Source organism: Panthera onca, chromosome F1 (assembly GCF_046562875.1).
Source record: "Panthera onca isolate mPanOnc1 chromosome F1, mPanOnc1 haplotype 2, whole genome shotgun sequence".
Taxonomy (NCBI): Eukaryota; Metazoa; Chordata; class Mammalia; order Carnivora; family Felidae; genus Panthera; species Panthera onca.
In genome coordinates, this window is record NC_138355.1 from 9,525,279 (window position 1) to 9,543,085 (window position 17,807).

The following is a 17,807-nucleotide window of genomic DNA, read 5'->3' on the forward strand; positions in this document are numbered from 1 at the left end:
GAGTCATAGACTGGAACCATGCACACTCTGCATTTATAACTGTAGCATTCAACATAAACGGAAAACATACATTTAAGTGAAATGATTTTAACATGTCATTAAATAATGGACACACACAGCATCCTAAAAGTGTTGTGTATCATCCCTTACACAATTTTTTTGTATAAATTTTTTTTTATACAAGGGCTCTACACACAGGTAAATATATTTGGTAAATGCAATTCAGCAGATAAATCTAAAGAAATTCTGAGCCTTTGAGATAACTGAGAACCTGAAGAGATTAACACACACGTCTGTTAATTCAGTCTCTGATTTACAAATACAAGTTTTTAAAAATTATGTATCATCCAATGGTTATAGGTGCTTGAAACCTTTCAATTTTGGTATTTATCCAAAAATACAATCAGAACTTTAGAAATTAGTTTTATCATTACTGAGGTATTAGAATCTTATAAAACCTCCATCTATCTCCTATGCTCAAACAAACAAACAAAAAAACACTTTTAAAAATAAACCAATCTGACAGAGGAAAAAGTCAGTAAGTTTCTCCCCAGTGGCCCTCAAAATACTAGGAAAAGAATACAATTACTGAAAATTCTACTTGAAGTTCAAATTCAAATGCCCTGAATGTGTCAGAGGTGATCCCTCCCATTTCAAAAACACTAGTAATTTATAAAAAGTTATTAATTTTAAAGCTAAATAAAGTTTAAAATGAAGAATGACAGAAAAAAATTAGAGGGGCCCTAATTCCCTTTCTTTCTTGGTTCTTCACTATTCCAACCTATTCGATGTATATACATGAATGAAATGAAAAAAAACAAATTGATGCCAGGAAATAATAATTACACAGCCATGGTGTTTCAAACCTAATACCAACATATAATTATTGTGTAATAATAAATGCCTAAGCATTAAGTTTTATTTAAAATTATTTTATCCCTTAATTTTATTTTTAAAGTTCCCTTGCCTTACTGCTTCCACGTTAGCATCTGCTAAGTTTATCCATGACACTTGAATTTCATCTAAAATAAACTAACGAATTAAACTGAAGTAGAATGATTTCATCTCAGGGTTGGAGCCACCTCAAGGCACCCTTCTGATGCTGGAGTGTTTTTTTGGACAGTTCTAAAGATAGAAGAGGCATCTTGACTGTACATGTTTCAACAGAAAGTTCTCTCCCTACAATGGACTGAACACTCACCACAGCTTTCTCCCTAAATCTGGATTAACCACTGTCACCCCTCTATCCCAACTCCCTTACATTTACCCTTAGCCTCCACACAAACACGCTGATGATATTGGCAAATCTGATAGCTTTAAACCTCTATATTGGCTAACTTGAATTTTAGAAAGCAAATGGAGAATTAAAGAAATTCAAGGGAAAAAAAGAAAAAAATGGACTTTGTTTCTTCTATATATTAAAGGCAATTGCAATTACTAAATTATAAAGCAACATTGGCATTACAAATGTGTCAACATTTAGGAAAATATGTTGATAGCTAAAATGCGATATGAAAAGGGTATACATTGCAAACAAAATTATCCGTGTACATTCTGGTAAAAAATATATACATTTAATTTATTACATCATGCGTGCTCACACGTAGTTTCTTAGTTTTAAGGCAACTGCTTACTGATATCTACATGGACTTCTCGTGTTTCATAAATATGTACCTTACAGTGGCCAGTTGAGACTATTAAACATTTTAGTTCTTGGTTCACAAGTTTGTGATGCCCGAAGTGCAGACACTGTGATGTTTTGAAATATAAATTTAAGGACCAATAAAATAAGACACTTAGTGTGAGAACCTTGATATTGAAGACCAGGTATGAAAAGGAATAGGAGGTAGAAAATTTTTTATTTTAAGCACACTCTTGGTGTTGTATATATATATGTCTTTTACTATTTTTGTGGGGACCAAACCAATGCTATCTCTGGCAAACATTTTTCCTAACTGTCTAATTTAGAGATGCTGGGATTATCACACATTCAATGACTAAAGTAGTGAAACTTGCTTAATGACAAGTCTGTCTCAGCCACTTTGAGTTCTTCAAGGACATTATTTGTGTCTAATTCATCTTTGTATTTTCAGCACTCATCAAAGGGCCTGCCAGTAATAAGCAAATGTTTGCTTAATGACCATTAGGTGGACCTTTTCTGTCTTAAATAACAAAACCTTTCTTTTCCGTGCTTCTTTCTGAGTTTTGTGCGTTAGAAAAAATTATAAACTAGAATCTCACTTTGTACCTTTGTGACATCCATTTCCTTGGAAGCAAGCTGGTTTTGAATTTCCTCTAGTTGGTTAATAGCTGAAATCTTCTCTCTTGTAACCTTTTCAACCTGGACCTCCAGTTGGGCAATATTTTGAGACAGGGACAATATCTATAGGAGGAAATGAAAGTCCTAAATGATAATGGCATTTGACAAAATAAATATTGAGAACACTGATGACCCAGCCATAAGAAAGAATGAGATCTTGCCACGTGCAACAACGTGAATCGACCTAGAGACGGTAAGTCAGAGAAAGACAAATACCATATGATCTCACTCACTTGTAGAACTTAAGAAACAAAAGAAAGGGAGAAAAGAGACAAAAAAAAACCACAGACTCCTTAATACAGAGAACAAACAGGTGGTTTCCAGAGGGGAGGTAGATGGGGGGGGAGGGGTGATGGGTGAAACAGGTGAAGGGGATTAAGAGTGCACTTATCTTGATGAGCACAGAGCAATGTATAGAACTGCTGAGTCATTGTATGGTGCACCTCAGACTAATAAGACACTATGTAAAAAAAAAAAAAAAAATCTTGAATTAATAGTCTTCACGTGGCCACTGGGTTCACTCTTAGATCATTTCTCTGTGGATCGGGTATGTCCATTTTTCCACCTCCTCCACTCACCCGTCCCCCATGACTCAAATATGTACTTCCTTCCCATTTATTCCTGGGTCTCTACCCTCATTTGGGGAAATACATAACAAGATGATAAAATCAAAGTTTGGGTTGAGACTTCAAGGTGAAAAGTTGTGGAAGAGGCTGATACAAATAAATTTCAGGGGCGATGTCAAGCAATCAGAGAAGTCTTGAACTCTTCTCTCACATGGAAGGATAAAAGGACTGGTCGGGAGAGCTGGAGAGGCAGATCTCTTTAGAGAGAGCAACAGAGATTCAATGGATCCTACTCTCCTTCCCCCCAACACCAACAGAGGAGGCTCTATGCACTTCACTTTGCTACACAAAAACACCAGCGCTCCTGTTATTTCCCCTCTCAGCCATTATCCCCTCTCCTCCAGGAAGTTTCTTTGACCCCTTGTTCCCAGCACAGAATAGGAGCCCTTGATGCACTCAGGGTTGCTATTCAGCTATTGTGTCCTGGGGGGGCCATGTCTGCTGTTTGCAGCTGACATCCACTCTCACGGATTTGCTGCTCATGCAGTCCTGTGGTTTCATATCTCGACTCTCACTCTGGTGTATGGCTCCCACAACAGCTTCTATATATCTCCATCACACCGCAAGGTCTGCACGCTTCCAACGATGTACTTATCTCACTCTGTTTAGTTGTCTGTTTCCACGTTAGACTGCAAGTTGCTCAAGGGCGTATCCCTCACCAAATGTTTGAGGAATGGATCACTGGAATGAACAGCTCTTCTGAGGAGCACTCCACTCTACGGATCTCAGGTTCTTAGTTTTTCTTCTCAGGGTGAGAAATGCTTTCTAGGTCTTAGTTTAACCCATTTTACAGTTTTTTTTGTTTGCGGTTACATTTTACTCTGCTCCAGTAAGTCAAAATTTCCTAGACTCTTAATTTCTTATTTGTATTAGCAGCTTTGACGTGAAGAAGAAACGCTACCTTCCTCGAGAGTGAAACACGCAGAGATATCTATCAGTTTTTAATCTGGTAAACAAGAACTCATAACAAAATTGAAATAACATTTTAAATCTACCGTTGCACGCTGACATGGGTGTGAACTCAGTTTTCACAACTGAAATCAATAACTCGGATTTTGTGACACAGATCAAGATTGCCTTTGAATTACATAACGAACTAAAGTTGACACACATGAAATAATCAGCCCTGGTAGCTACTTTCTAATTAAATGGTAGATACATTCATTAACTTTTCTGGCGATTGTGGGGAATTGTGTATTTGACTTATGGTTTGTTTACATGTCCTTCTTATGGTTGAAAGATTGGCTAAAAGTCCAATTTGCACATAAAGCTACTTTTACTAATACCCAGCTACAAATGATTCTAATTCACATTATAATCTGAACTTGAAATTGAAATTCAAAAGAAGTTAAATGCAGCAAATAACAAGATTAATTTATATCCTTAATTTGAAAATTCAGGTTCATGAGTATCCATATTATGAATGTAATTCTAGCTTCTCTGGAACCATACCACAGCAGCAAACTTTAATTACCAGCTACTAAAAATCATATTTGTGTGAAGATGTATCTTATGGTAAACATATTAACATTGGTGGTTTTTGCAGTAAATATGCAGACATTTACCTGCTAACTGTAAATTGAGTCAGTTTCTATAATAAGCGTGTAACAAATCACATTCCTTCCATCTGACTCCCTCCCTCTGCCACCCATCACTTCTTCCCTCTGCCCACTACCTGTCTGCTCCCTCCTGTCACCCACTTCCTGAGGCCTCCGCTCCTGTTGTCACACCTCCTTTTTCCCCACGCCCACCATCTGGAAGTCAACATTACACCGCAGGAGCGTCTCCATCCACATCTGTTGCGGAGACACAAGTAACACGGACAGCTGCAACACTGCTGGATGTCCGGGGCGTTGACATCAGGCAAGTCCTTTAAACTTTGACAGGGGCAAGCAAGAGACAAGGACACCCAGGCTGGGACAGCTTGATGGAAATCTCTATACAAAGGTGGTCCCTAGTGTACTGAACACGGTAGAAAGTGGTACTCACTATACAACGGGTGCAAGAGTTAAGAATTCTAGTGATGGACTATTATCAAGGGAACCAACTGAAAAAAATGGGTAGACCATAGGGGGCGCTCAATAAATATGATCAATGGCCCACTGAACTAACAAACCTAGGGGCTCAGTGCAGCCAAGGACCATAACAGAAGACAGCAAACAAACTCACAGCAAGTCCTGCTCATGGGGGAATGATTCGAAATCTGTCTAGGTAGAAGACATCTGCTCTCCGAGAGCTTCCCACACACACGAAATTTAATGAGAATGAGTAAGAAGAAAGAAAAGAAAAAAAGAACAAAAAGAGAGAAGGAAAGCCTAAAAGTCTTACAAGCGTTCCTTACTGCTAGGAAATGGGGGGCGGCGAGAGGGGGCTCTTTAACACAAACTACAGAGCTCTCCCAGCGTTAGGATGAACTGTTCTGTCTCTCTCTCGGATACACTTCCTCTGCTAGGCAGTGGGATACACGTTCTCTCTTTTAATCCCCTTGGAGAAGGAATTATATGGGATTAATTTTTCAGTTGAAAAAAACCCAGGAGATTCTGAAAATTCAGAAATTTGCCTACGTGCATTCAAGCTAATGAATAAAAAGGAGAGCCGGGCTTTATATTCAAATCTGCCTGCTTTGCTAATACGCAGGTGCAAGAACTCCATCCACTCAGCCTACTCCTCCTTCTGTGCAGTAAGAATGATACTAGCCTCAAGCTGAAAGCCATTAAATGTCCGCTCTAAGCGAGGTACATCAGGTACTTCCGAGACATTCTTATTTAAGCCCATCAGTTCCTTGAGTAGATCAACTCCATTATTTACTCCTCTGAAATCTGGCGAGGTTAAAAGAATTGTTCAAGGTCACACAAAGGTCAGACTGGATTCAACTCTGAATCCTTTGACTCCAAAGCCACTTTCTGCCATTTCCTGGTGACAGCACTTGCCAGAATGTGAGAAGGACTTTCAGCTCTTCATTCAGACACTTTACTTAGGGCAGGACCTCGAGATGAAATGCCAGCCAAGGCTCACTGAGGGCAAGACACATGACCGGGTCTCAGCCATACATTGTATTTTGTTGCCACTTTTGCTCCTGGAATAATTATTAGTGTTAAGAAAGAGGCTGTTATACAAGAGCACCTGGAATGCTGCCTGGCACTCTCGGCCTTCCTTTGTCCTTCCTTATCAGGAATTCTCACCACCATATTTTTTTCAAGTGGAACTGCTCAGCAGGGCTAAAGGTTTCCACTGAACAGCCCCCAAATTAAGAGTCTCCATGGCGTGAATAATAGCTGGTCTTTGCTATTGGTCCTGTTCTTTGTCACACGCACAACACTCACTTCACAAAGTCCCCTCCCTCCACGCCTTATCCTTGTTGGTTCCAGCCAGCATCCCTTCCCTCATGCTCTGTATTTCCGAATCCTACTTACAGGTGCATATGCCACCTTCCTCCCCAGATCTTCCATGAGCTCAGGCAGACACAGACCGTTCTGATCCTCTGAATTCACAACCTCTTAGTCACATGTTTCCAATGGCACAGGGCCTCTCTTCTTCCCCTGTGTTACATTCATTCATTCAACAAATACACATGGAGCACATTTTATGTGAGTGGGATGTGCCAAGCAATGACGATGTTAAGCGACCACACATTCAGGGGACTCGTGGTAAATTGGGGGAGACAAACAATTCAACAAGAATTTGCAATTAACGGAGTCACAGGAGACCATAGGAGAGACTCCGAATTCATCTCTGAAAGTAGGTGGTCTCAAGAAGAACTCTGAAGGATCAGTTAGGAAGGACACAGAGCAGAAGATTCCTCTAAGCAAGGGGCAAAGCACATGGAAACTCCTGAAAGAAAAATAGTAGAGCAGGATGGTGGTGATGCAAGGAAAAAGGTGAAGGGAGATGAGACTGGGAAACCAAAGACAGCCAGAGAAATGCAGAATCTGTGTGCAATGCTTAAGGATCCAAAATCTTATCCAAGGAGAGGCAGGGAGACAGGAAAGGATGTCAAAGCAAGAGACTGACATATTGCCTGGTTTGTTTTAGAAAGACCATCCTGGCTGTGGCTTAGGGGTGACACGGGAAGCAAGGAGAGTGCTCGGGGCTGTAGAAGTCATCCAGGGGTGACAATATGCATGGCAGGGAGACAGGGCAATGGGAAACTCCTAGGTGTCTGAATCTCTAGAATTTGGTGACTTCGTGATGAGTAGGGTAAGGGAGAGGATGGAGACAAAAATGCCAGCGAGATTGCAGAGTTGGGCAATCTCCCGTAGGAGAGGGAGTGTGGCAAGAGAAGCTGGTTTAGGAGATCACTAGAGAGCTGAGGATCTAGGAATCGATGTCACATACATGAAACCGGGAGCCACTCTAATGCCAAAGACATCAGAATATAATGCTCTCTGCTAAACTCTAGAACTTTCCATCAAGTTGCTTTCTGGATGCATTTCCTTCATTGTCTCAAAGGCACTTTAAACTCTGAGCAAACTGAAAGGCACACATTATCATCCTCCCAAATCAAGAAATCCAGAGAAATCAAGGAAAGAGAACCTTCCATTTATTTATTTTCTAAAAGTAAGCTTCATGCCCAGCACAGAGCCCAACTTGGGGCTTGAACTCACCACTCTGAGATCAAGACCTGAGCTGAGATCAGCAGTCAGAGGCTTAACCAACTGGGCCACCCAGGTGCCCTGGAAAGAGAATCTTTTAAAGAGAATAAGAACTGGGGCACCTGGGTGGCTCAGTCGGTTGGGCGTCCAACTTCAGCTCAGGTCATGATGTCACAGTTCGTGAGTTCGAGCCCTGCATCAGGCTCTGTGCTGATGGCTCGGAGCCTGGAGCCTGCTTCAGTTTCTGTGTCTCCCTCTCTCTCTGCCCTTCCCCTTCTTGTGGTCTCTCTCTCTCTCTAAAAAATAAACAAACACTGAAAAAAATTTTTTAAATAAAAAAAATAAAGAGAATAAGAACTAACAAATATTCCCTAAAATTAGCACAAGGAGGACATAGCAATGGTAATTCCACTGGCTGTGGGCACAGAAACTGAAATGCAGGGGCTGAAGAGGTAATCAGAGGAGAGAGCACAAAGACAGCATGTACAGACAGACCTCTCAAGAAACTGGACCATAAAGGGCAAGAGTAAGGAGGCACATGGAATTACTGAGGTGGTTTCCAACCTGGGATGCACACTGGAGTCACCTGGATCCAGTCTCCTGAATCCTACCCACGGTTATTTTCACATATTGGTTTGGGACGCAGACTGGACAATGAGATTTTGGAACTTCTGTGGCTCCAAGATTGAGAACCATTGGATTAGAAGAAAGATTGTTTCTTTCAATGGGTGAGAGAAACTCGAGGGGACTTTCCTGAGAAGGAGGAAGCTCCCTGAGGTAGAGGGAGAGAAAGGGACCGAGAGCAAGGGGAAAGAATGAGCGCAAGGCCTCTCCCATTCTGACAACGTTGTGTTGGGATGCTGGTGAAATCGTACTTGAAGGCACAGGTGAGGGGAAGATAAATATTGAAGTGGTTACCACTCACTGGCTTCAGTTTTCTTTGTTAGGTAAGTAAGACTCTGCTGAGAATGAGGGGAGTGTGGTATAGTAGAGAATTTGAGGAGAATAAAAGTGATTTACAAGAGTCTTTGGGGGTGCCTAGGTGGCTCAGTCGGTTGAGTGTCCGACTTCGGCTCAGGTCATGATCTCGCGATCTGTGAGTTCGAGCCCCGTGTCGGGCTCTGTGCTGACACCTCGGAACCCGCAGCCTGCTTCAGATTCTGTGCCTCCCTGTCTCTCTCTCTCTGCCCCTGCTCCCCCCTCAAAAATAAATAAACAAAAAAAAAATAGTCTTTGCAAATGGGCCCAAGATACCATCATTTCCACCGGGACTATGATAATTACCTCCCACCTGATCTCCAGGCATTTATTCCAAGTCTTCTTCCAATTTACTGACAGATGGAAGTTCTCAAATAGAAATGGCAGCATGAAGCTGCCCAATTTCAAGGTGTTCAATGGTTTTCCACTTGGTTTGGGTTAAAACTTATAATCTTTCACATGGATTTTAAGGTCATTCCTGCTTTGGTCCCTGCATACTGCTCCAAACTCATCTCCCACTACTGTCCCCACGTCCTATGCCCCAGTCACCTGGGCCTTCTCTAAATTCCTAAAAAGTATATGCTTGCTAGCTTCAGAGTCTGGGGGGGGGGTGCTGTTTCCCTGGGTCTGAAACTCTTCCCCTCAACTCTCACCTGACTACTACTCTTCGCTGTCGAGTCTCATTTTGAAAATCTCTTTCTTAGGAAAGTCTTCCATGGATGCCTAGACTAGGTCAGATTTTCTCACGGTACCCTATACTGTACTTTTTTGCCTTTATCACAGTGGTAATTAAAAACTCATTTATGGAAGTGTGTGTTTAGTGTCTTCCTCTTCCCTCCTCTGTAAGCAGCACTGCACTGGTCCTGGGACACCCACACCCCCAAGCCCTCCAGTTACTATCTGTTGCCCCATGCTGAGTGAATGGGAGAGAGGAGTGCATGGCAGGACTGCTGGAAAGCAGCAAGAGCACCGTGGACACTCAGGCCATGATACACCTTGGTGCCATCCGCAAGGCTCAGATCACCAATTCTGGCCAGAGAAGGTAGTTTGATTGACACATAGTGGGCTTTCCACAGGCACACTTTTGCTTTTTTAAAGGATAAGACAAGGGAGTTTACAGTAAATGCCTCAGGCACCCGTAAGACTTCAAATTCACTGGACAGAGTTGGTGATTTTTCTCTTTACGCATCCTCAGGATTACATTGCCTTGCACATAGCAGATACTCAGGAGAGACACGTGCTGAATAAGGTCATTATCACACACTAGAATGTTATAGCACAGCATTCAGGGTATAAGCTGCGAGTTGCTGGAAACACAACAACAACATGTAACTGCTGTTTTGGTCATTTCATGGACCACATCTTGCTCAATTTTACTCTGTTAGAGCAACTTGAAAGCTAGGTTTCACTTATCTCTGTATTCCAGTTCCTTTTTTTTTTTTTTTTTTAAGTTTATTTATGTATTTTGAGAGAGAGAGTGAGTGAACAGGAGAGGGACAGAAAAGAGGGAGAGAGAGGATACCAGGCACGCTCCGCGTTGTCAGTGCAGAGCCGGACATGGGGCTCAACCTCACAAACCATGAGATCATGACCTGTGCCAAAATCAGGAGTCAGACCCTTAACCAGGTGCCCCTCTCTCTTCCAGTTTCTTACTGTTTCCCAAACACTGCCCATTTCAGGCCAGCTGTTCTTTTGGCCCTTCACTTCTCCCTTCTATTCATCCATCCGGTTATGTTCACTATTCATCGGGTACCTGCTTTGTACCGTGTACATAATCACTTTTCCTTGGCCACTTGGTTTCTTACATGTGTTTTATCTTCTGCAAGTCTAATTTAAGAGTGGGGGATCAAGTGGGGGAGTCACTGCTCCTTGACTTCACCCAGGTTGAAATAAAATCTGGATATATCCACAGAGCACCTCCTTTCCTCTGAGAAACAGGAGACAGGGACTCAAACAGAATGGAGGGATCAAAGCAAATTTTACAATTTCACAGCATGGAATCCAATTGACTGTTTTATTTGGAGAGGTCCGAGAATATACTTTTCTCGAGAAATACATTGGAAAAATGGAAAATGTTTCTGAACTCTAAATTATAAGCAATTGGCTACTTACAAGATTTTTAAAATTTAGAGTTCACTCAAAAATTGTAGCCTACAGCATTATCAGTGACATCACCACAAACATTTCTGCTGCAGGGCAGGGAACAAACTGAATCCACAGGTACCTTTGATCCCAGGTCCTCCTTTTCTTTTGTTAGGTCCTTTTTCATCATCTCTTTCTCAAAGGCCCTTTTTTCTTGCTGCGATGCGAGTTCTTTTTCAAGTCGCTCTTTCTGCCTCTCCAGTTCGTTCTTCAACTGTTCACATTGGATTAAAGCCTGCCAAAGTAAGATGGAGGGAAATGGGGTCTTAGAGTTTGGAAAATGTGAGGGGAAAATGAGATAATTAAGCCTTGATTTTACTTAAAATCATCACAACTCGCTGTAAAGCCCATTAGAACAATTTTATACTCGTTTGTCAATACCAATTACAGATCTAAAATACTATTCAAATGGTACATTTATTCACGTATTTCAATTTTCATAATTAACGCTGTATTAACTAAGCAACTAAAAGAATTCAGATTAATGGACCCCGATGAAGGCCACAGATGAGTCCAAATTTGGAAAAGGGCATCGGAAAACTCAAGCATTCTCATATTATATTTCAATTATATATCATGTTTATACTGAATGAAATATGTGAGTCTCCAGTTTAACTGATTTTTCATTTGCTCCTGGTTAAACAGATCAAAACTGAAAATGAGATGAGTTGGTTATTACATACAGGCATCTATTCTTAACATTATCAAATAATCGAGGTTCCTGAAACTTGATTAACTAAAGTAAAAATTAGGTAATAATAAAAAGTTTAGACAAGGAAAGACTCAAAAGAGCATTTACTACCTAGTTTTATGAACTAAGAAGTACCATCTTTCACCGCTGGTATTTTACGAGTCCATAATTGTTCTTAGTCTCAATTTCCCACTCTGGATTTCTAGAAGTAAAAACTTTCTAACTTCCTTTTGACTACATTCACAGTGTCTTTATGTGTAACACCCAATAATAAACTAGCTTCAAAATCCCAATTTTAAAAAACCCCTATACAGCTAAGGTGCTTGACAGAAAATCTGAGTCATTCTATGGTGTCTTATTCCAGTGGCTTTTATCTAATATCCAATATCCACCTCATTCAACAGCTACGTTCCCCTAAATTGGGAAGCCAAGAAACCCAAGTCTCATATGACCTACAAACTGTGTAAGTATGTATCAAGTTACAAGTGGGATAGGGTCACATTTGTTGTCTCAGTAAGCACCACAGGCTTTATGCGTAGCTCTGCTTCCCTCTGGAGAAAGCTACAATAAATATAAACAATAAATAATCTAGGGTATGACAGGTGAATTTTCTTCTCTTCATCTGGAAAGCATTAAATCCTAATTTCCTTCAAACTCTTCTGGAAAGTTGCTGTACTCCTAGTTATAAAATACGAGGGTAAAACTTAATTGTCTCAGATTAACTGACAAGCATATACAGTAACTGAAAAATGATTCTCTCAGGGACTTGGTCCCAAGTCCAATTCTAGTTGAGGATGCCTGTAAAATAAAATTTTACATTAGATTTTAAAAGAAGTGAAAAAGCATAGTTTTTCTATAATTTAAGCCCTTAGAGCTTGATAGATTATGAATTTGAGATTTCTGTGCTTCAGAACACAATTGCTGTTGTGAAAAAGATTTTCTATGAACCTAATAAAAATGTTCATAACTTTTGCAGATAGAATACAACTGGCATGAAAGAATAAAATGACTGTTGTATATAAAGCTTTTTCATTGAACAACAACTCAGGAGTCAACATTATGAAGCAAAGGAACAGCAGAACACGACTGCTGAAGGTCTAAACATCAGGTTAACATGAACAGCAACCAAAGAATCACTTCCAAGAAGTTCAGTCCATTCGGGAACAAGGAACAGTAAATGATCCTGACAGGATAAGAGGCCTAAGCCAAGGTAAGACGTTATAAACACAAAGTCCAAAGCAAGAAGTTGTAAATCACTTAAAAGCAATGCTGAAGCCTCGGTTTCTGTGGATGGCCTTCTCCTGGTTAGGACTGGCCACCACGGAGAGGTGATGATGAGGAAGTGTGAAGGCATACTTTTATTTGTCTTGATTTTCATATCTATGCCTGGTCACAATGAAGAAATTAAGGATCAGTAACACTTGTACTTAGAAAAGTGATTTAATCTTTCTAGAGGTATCTCTCTTACCACGGACCTCACACACTAGATAGATCACAGAGAACTAAACAAGTATTTATACACTCTTTCCATTAAAGCTTCCCTGTTTTGTTCCAGGGCTCCCTCTCCTAGTTTCCGGAATCCCTCCCTGATTCTGCTTGTCTAACCATCTGGTAAAGGCATAATAACTGAATTCTCACAAGTGAGATCAGTAAATGGTCAGTGACAACTAACTGAGAGATGTCCAGAGGGGACCAGGATGATTTGGGACCTGTAGCTGCTATTGCTCCCAAGAGGGTGGATTCTTCAAGTCCCTGAGCACGGCCCCTTTTCAGTGGAAATGGCTGTGGCTCTTGAGGAGCTGAATTATACTATTCCCCCACCCAGTAGACTCAATCCTCAAGGAACCTTTTCTCTTCTGGGACATTTCTTTCATTTGTGGTTATTCTGTGCTGGCCACATTAACACCCTTTTTAAGACATAATTTATTGGACTTGATATGCCCAGTTCTAGTTTTATTAAACCAACAAGTTTTTTGGGGTCAAAAAATTTTCCAAATGGGGTCTTAATGGGGTCAAAACATTTTCCAAAACAAATTTATATCTCGTCAACTAAATTTTTCAAAATAGGAAATCTATTTTAGGACACATGAAAGTCCTTCCCAAGTGTTAGAGTTGGGTTCCTAGAAACCTTCATGATCAAAGAATTCATGATTCAAGAATTCAAGATCTTATGAGAAATAATAGAATTCATACTTAAAAAATTAAATTTAAAATTCATGTGAAAACTTGTGACAATGTTTTCATTTTGATGAACTACAACCCACAAAATAAAAATGATTGTCAACATGTTTTAAGCATTTAACTCATGAATAATGAAAAGTATTGATTTTCAATTTATAAACTTGCTACTAGAAACTTATCAGTCTCTATCTCCCATTTTCAAGATGTTTATGATTTTTGTTTTGTGGAAGATAATCTACGTATCAAGAAGCATATGTTCTCTGCCTGTGCTTGTGATCAAATGGCCGATTGCTTTCTGATCTTTTTACTTTAGGTTTATAATTTTCACCTTTCTGACTCTACTATAGTGTAAGAAAAATAATAATTTGGAAAGGAAAAAAGTTGGGGGACATTGATTCAACCTCCTGGGATTTTTGTTGTTTTTTTTTAATCTTCCCTTGGAGGGTTATCTCCTTATAGAGATGGTCATGATAACTTCATGCCAAAGGCAACAATTTCTCTTCAAATAGAAGCAAGCAGGTCTGAGGCCTGGTTAGCCTCTTCATCTTGAAGCTTTACCAAGGCATCACTACAAAACTTCTGCTTTTCCACCCTCATTTTTTGAGGTTATTTTTTTTCCTCTATTTTAAAATTATCCCTGGTTGTAAAGACTTGCAATTTCAAAGAAAACCAAAAATATTTATTAGTCACTTACTATGTGCCAAATACTTTGCTAAATAGCTTAGATGGGTCAATTTATTTAACACTCTTGCTAAATTTTAAATAGTTCTTTTTTTAAATGTTTATTTATTTTGAGACAAAGAGACAGAGTATGAGCAGGGGAGGGGCACAGAGAAAGGAAGACAGAGAATCTGAAGCAGGCTCCAGGCTCTGAGCTGTCAGCACAGAGCTCAACACGGGGCTCAAACCCATGAACCGCAAGACGATGACCTGAGCAGAAGTTGGAGGCTTCAATGACTGGGCCTCCCCAGGTGCCCCGAATTTTAAATAGCTGTTATCACTCAGCTGAAGAAACTGAGCAGCTTTGAGACATTAAGTAACTTGCCCAAGATCACAGACTTAAAAAGTGGTAGGGGCGCCTGGGTGGCTCAGTTGGTTAAGCAGCTGACTTCGGCTCAGGTCATGATCTCACGGTCTGTGAGTTCGAGCCCTGCATCGGGCTCTGTGCTGACAGCTCAGAGCCCAGAGCCCGTTTCAGATTCTGTGTCTCCCTCTCTCTCTGACCCTCCCCTGTTCATGTTCTGTCTCTCTCTGTCTCAAAAATAAATAAACGTTAAAAAAAAAAAAGTGGTAGAGGGGCGCCTGGGTGGCTCAGTCGGTTGAGCATCCGACTTTGGCTCAGGTCACGATCTCAGGGTCCGTGAGTTCGAGCCCCGCATCGGGCTCTGGGCTGATGGCTCAGAGCCTGGAGCCTGCTTCCAGTTCTGTGTCTCCCTCTCTCTCTGCCCCTGCCCTGTTCATGCTCTGTCTCTCTCTGTCTCAAAAATAAATAAAAAACGTTAAAAAAAAATTTTTTTTTTAAAAAGTGGTAGAATAGATGGGGCGCCTGGGTGGCTTAGTCGGTTGAGCGTCCGACTTCAGCTCAGGTCACGATCTCGCGGTCCGTGAGTTCGAGCCCCGCCTCGGGCTCTGGGCTGATGGCTCAGAGCCTGGAGCCTGCTTCTGATTCTGTGTCTCCCTCTCTCTCTGCCCCTCCCCCATTCATGCTCTGTCTCTCTCTGTCCCAAAAATAAATAAAAGTAAAAAAAAATTAAAAAAAAAAAAGTGGTAGAATAGAGCGATTCCACAGCTGAATCTACGCATGGCATTACAACTTTCTCGTGTTATAGATTTATTTTCTTATAAAATCCTTAGGTTTTCACTGCCATTGTCAATGTAAGTATATAACATAAAATAATTCCATGTACTTACTTAGAATGCAATATGCAAAATGGAACACTAGATGGCAACAACAGTCAAGGAACTAGATAGAAGAGGGGCTCAACAATCAAGTAGTTGTTTTTAAAATTAAAATGCCATTTTACTCTTTACTCTCACGAAGCAAAATCCCTAATATGTTGTAACATCCCTGAGAGATAAAAACTAGTAGATCTGCATTGTATTTTGTAAACTGCTTGGAAATCAGTCCCTGCATTATTACTAATTCAATGATGCTTAGAAATTGGTTCTGCACTACTTACTAATTGAATGAAAAATGCCTTGGATTCCCAATACACAATAGCTTCTTTTGTTCTTAACTGTTAAATTTTTAAAAGCACTAATTACAAAATTCATATTCATAGTTAAAGCTAACAATTGACTTTAATTCAATTCAACAAACATTGTGCAATGAACATGTGAAGGATATAGTGATAGATGTCACAGACCTGACTTTTAAGGTCTTTTGGTGGTGAGAGCTATGTAAACAGCTACCAAAATTCTATACAGCTCAGTCAAATATGGAGGAGGAAGAGATTAATTCAAACAAGAAGGGGCTGGGGAAAACTTTGGGGAAGACTGCCACCTGAGTTGAGCCTCACAGGTTGAATAGATAGATCAATACAGTGCTGTAAAGTGTAGCATAAGCAAATTCATGGTCACATTCAGGAAGGTCACATTCCTGACCTTGTAAGTCACATTCAGGAAAACTGTAGGTCACATTCAGGAAACAGCACAGGTCATATGAAAGAGTGTAGTGAAAAATAGCGGGGGGTGGGGGGACATATTGTAAAAGATCTGGCAGGTCATGCTTTTATTGTACTGCAAGAAGGGAGCTCCCAGAACAGGGAGCGTTACAACTGAGGAGGACTTTGGCAACAGTGGGAAAGATATACTGGAACTGGAAGAGGCCTGAGCAAGACCAGTAGAAAGCTAATGCAATCATCTACATAGGTTGCGTAACAGTATGTTAGGACTTGAGCCAGGAAGGAAAGGGTGGGCATAGCTTAGGAAAAGACTCAAAAAACCGAGAGCTTGGCAACTGATTGGATGTTGAGAGCGAGGGATGGGGAGAAGCCAAGATATTTTAGAGGCTGTGAGCCAGGGCTGTTGGTAAGATGAGGGAGCCAGTATCCGAGGAGAATACAGAAAATGGTAGAAGGAAAAGGAGTGGTGGACAGGAAAATAGAGAGGAACAATAATTTGTGCAGATTTTCAGATGCTAATGGAATATCACCCATATACAGGGGTCTAGGAGCAGCAAGAAACGGGGGTGTGGTGCTCAGGAGGGCTGGTACAGCTAAAGGCACAGGGTGGGGGTGTTCCAATGAAGGGAGGATTTTGGAGAGACAAATTCTTGGCAATTAGGACGACACGGGTGGAAGGAACTCCTGACTGAGGAATGTCGGTGTTGAAGGCTTGTGGAAAATAAGAGAAAAGAGATGGAGAGGAGAAGAAAAAGCATACAAAGAGGATGACTCCCACAGGAGTAAATATCAGATAAATCAAGGGGAAAAGAGGACGTGTTTATAACAGGCCAGCCAATGGCTTCCTAGACGGCAGAGCTGGAGTCGAATGAAGGCAGAGATGAGGTCACCGGGTTTAGTAATCAGGAAATGAGTGGTGACCACTGAGTGAGCAATTCAGTAGCATGAAATCAGACTACATTTTGTTGAACGCCTGACTGCAGTGTGTTCAGAAGGGAACAGAGAGCTGTTTTGAAAGGTCCGCCAGTAAAATGGAGGTGGGAAGGTAGGCAATTACGTGGAAGCTGATCAAGGGAAGGCTGCCTCTTGTTTGTTTAAACAAGAATAACAGCTGTAGACAGGATGACAGGGGAAACAGAGGAGAGGGAGGGACAGAAGATACAAGATGTGGTGACTAATGGCTCAGACTCCCTGAAATCCTCCAAGCAGGAGGCTTCAAGAACTTAGAGAAAGAGATCCATCTTGGGAAGTAAGAGGGCCAGATGAGCAAGAAAAAATGAGCAGAAGACACGTTTGAGGGATGAAAAGGTGGTGAAGGAGCTCTTGTCAGTTGGTTGTGATGTCAATGACATAGGTTGGCCATGGAGTGATGAGCTAACAGCGGAGCTGGGGAAGCGTGGGAAGTAAAATTCCTGCCTTGAGTGGTGAAGGCAGTCAACTACAAAGGAAAGAATTGCTAAACGGTACTTCTAAACAACCAAAGGTGACCAGTACCACTCTCCCGTGGAATTCATTCTGTGGCTTTCTTCAGCAATGCTTGACAGGCTGAAAGTAGCAATAAAAAAAAAAAAAAGTGCGATCGGGCTTTCGCTTGGCACCGGCAAAGTGGGTAAACCGGAAAGATAAGAATAAGAGAATTCTAGACTGTTAGTG

General features: G+C 41.0%; 1 protein-coding gene across 12 annotated transcripts in view; it reads right to left on the reverse strand.

The window, feature by feature from the left end:
• SDCCAG8 (SHH signaling and ciliogenesis regulator SDCCAG8) overlaps nucleotides 1–17,807 on the reverse strand; it is a 245,777-nt gene that overhangs the window by 161,889 nt on the left and 66,081 nt on the right. For all 12 annotated transcript variants that reach the window (XR_013553167.2, XR_013553168.2, XM_078440951.2 and 9 more), the window contains 2 exons: nucleotides 10,741–10,893; nucleotides 2,249–2,383 (listed from right to left, as the gene is read on the reverse strand). Coding sequence is in view for 10 of the 12 variants with exons in the window: in XM_078440951.2 (XP_078297077.2) it covers nucleotides 2,249–2,383; nucleotides 10,741–10,893 (288 nt within the window). In the remaining 2 variants the exon portion in view is untranslated. The remainder of the gene's footprint in view (nucleotides 1–2,248; nucleotides 2,384–10,740; nucleotides 10,894–17,807) is intronic.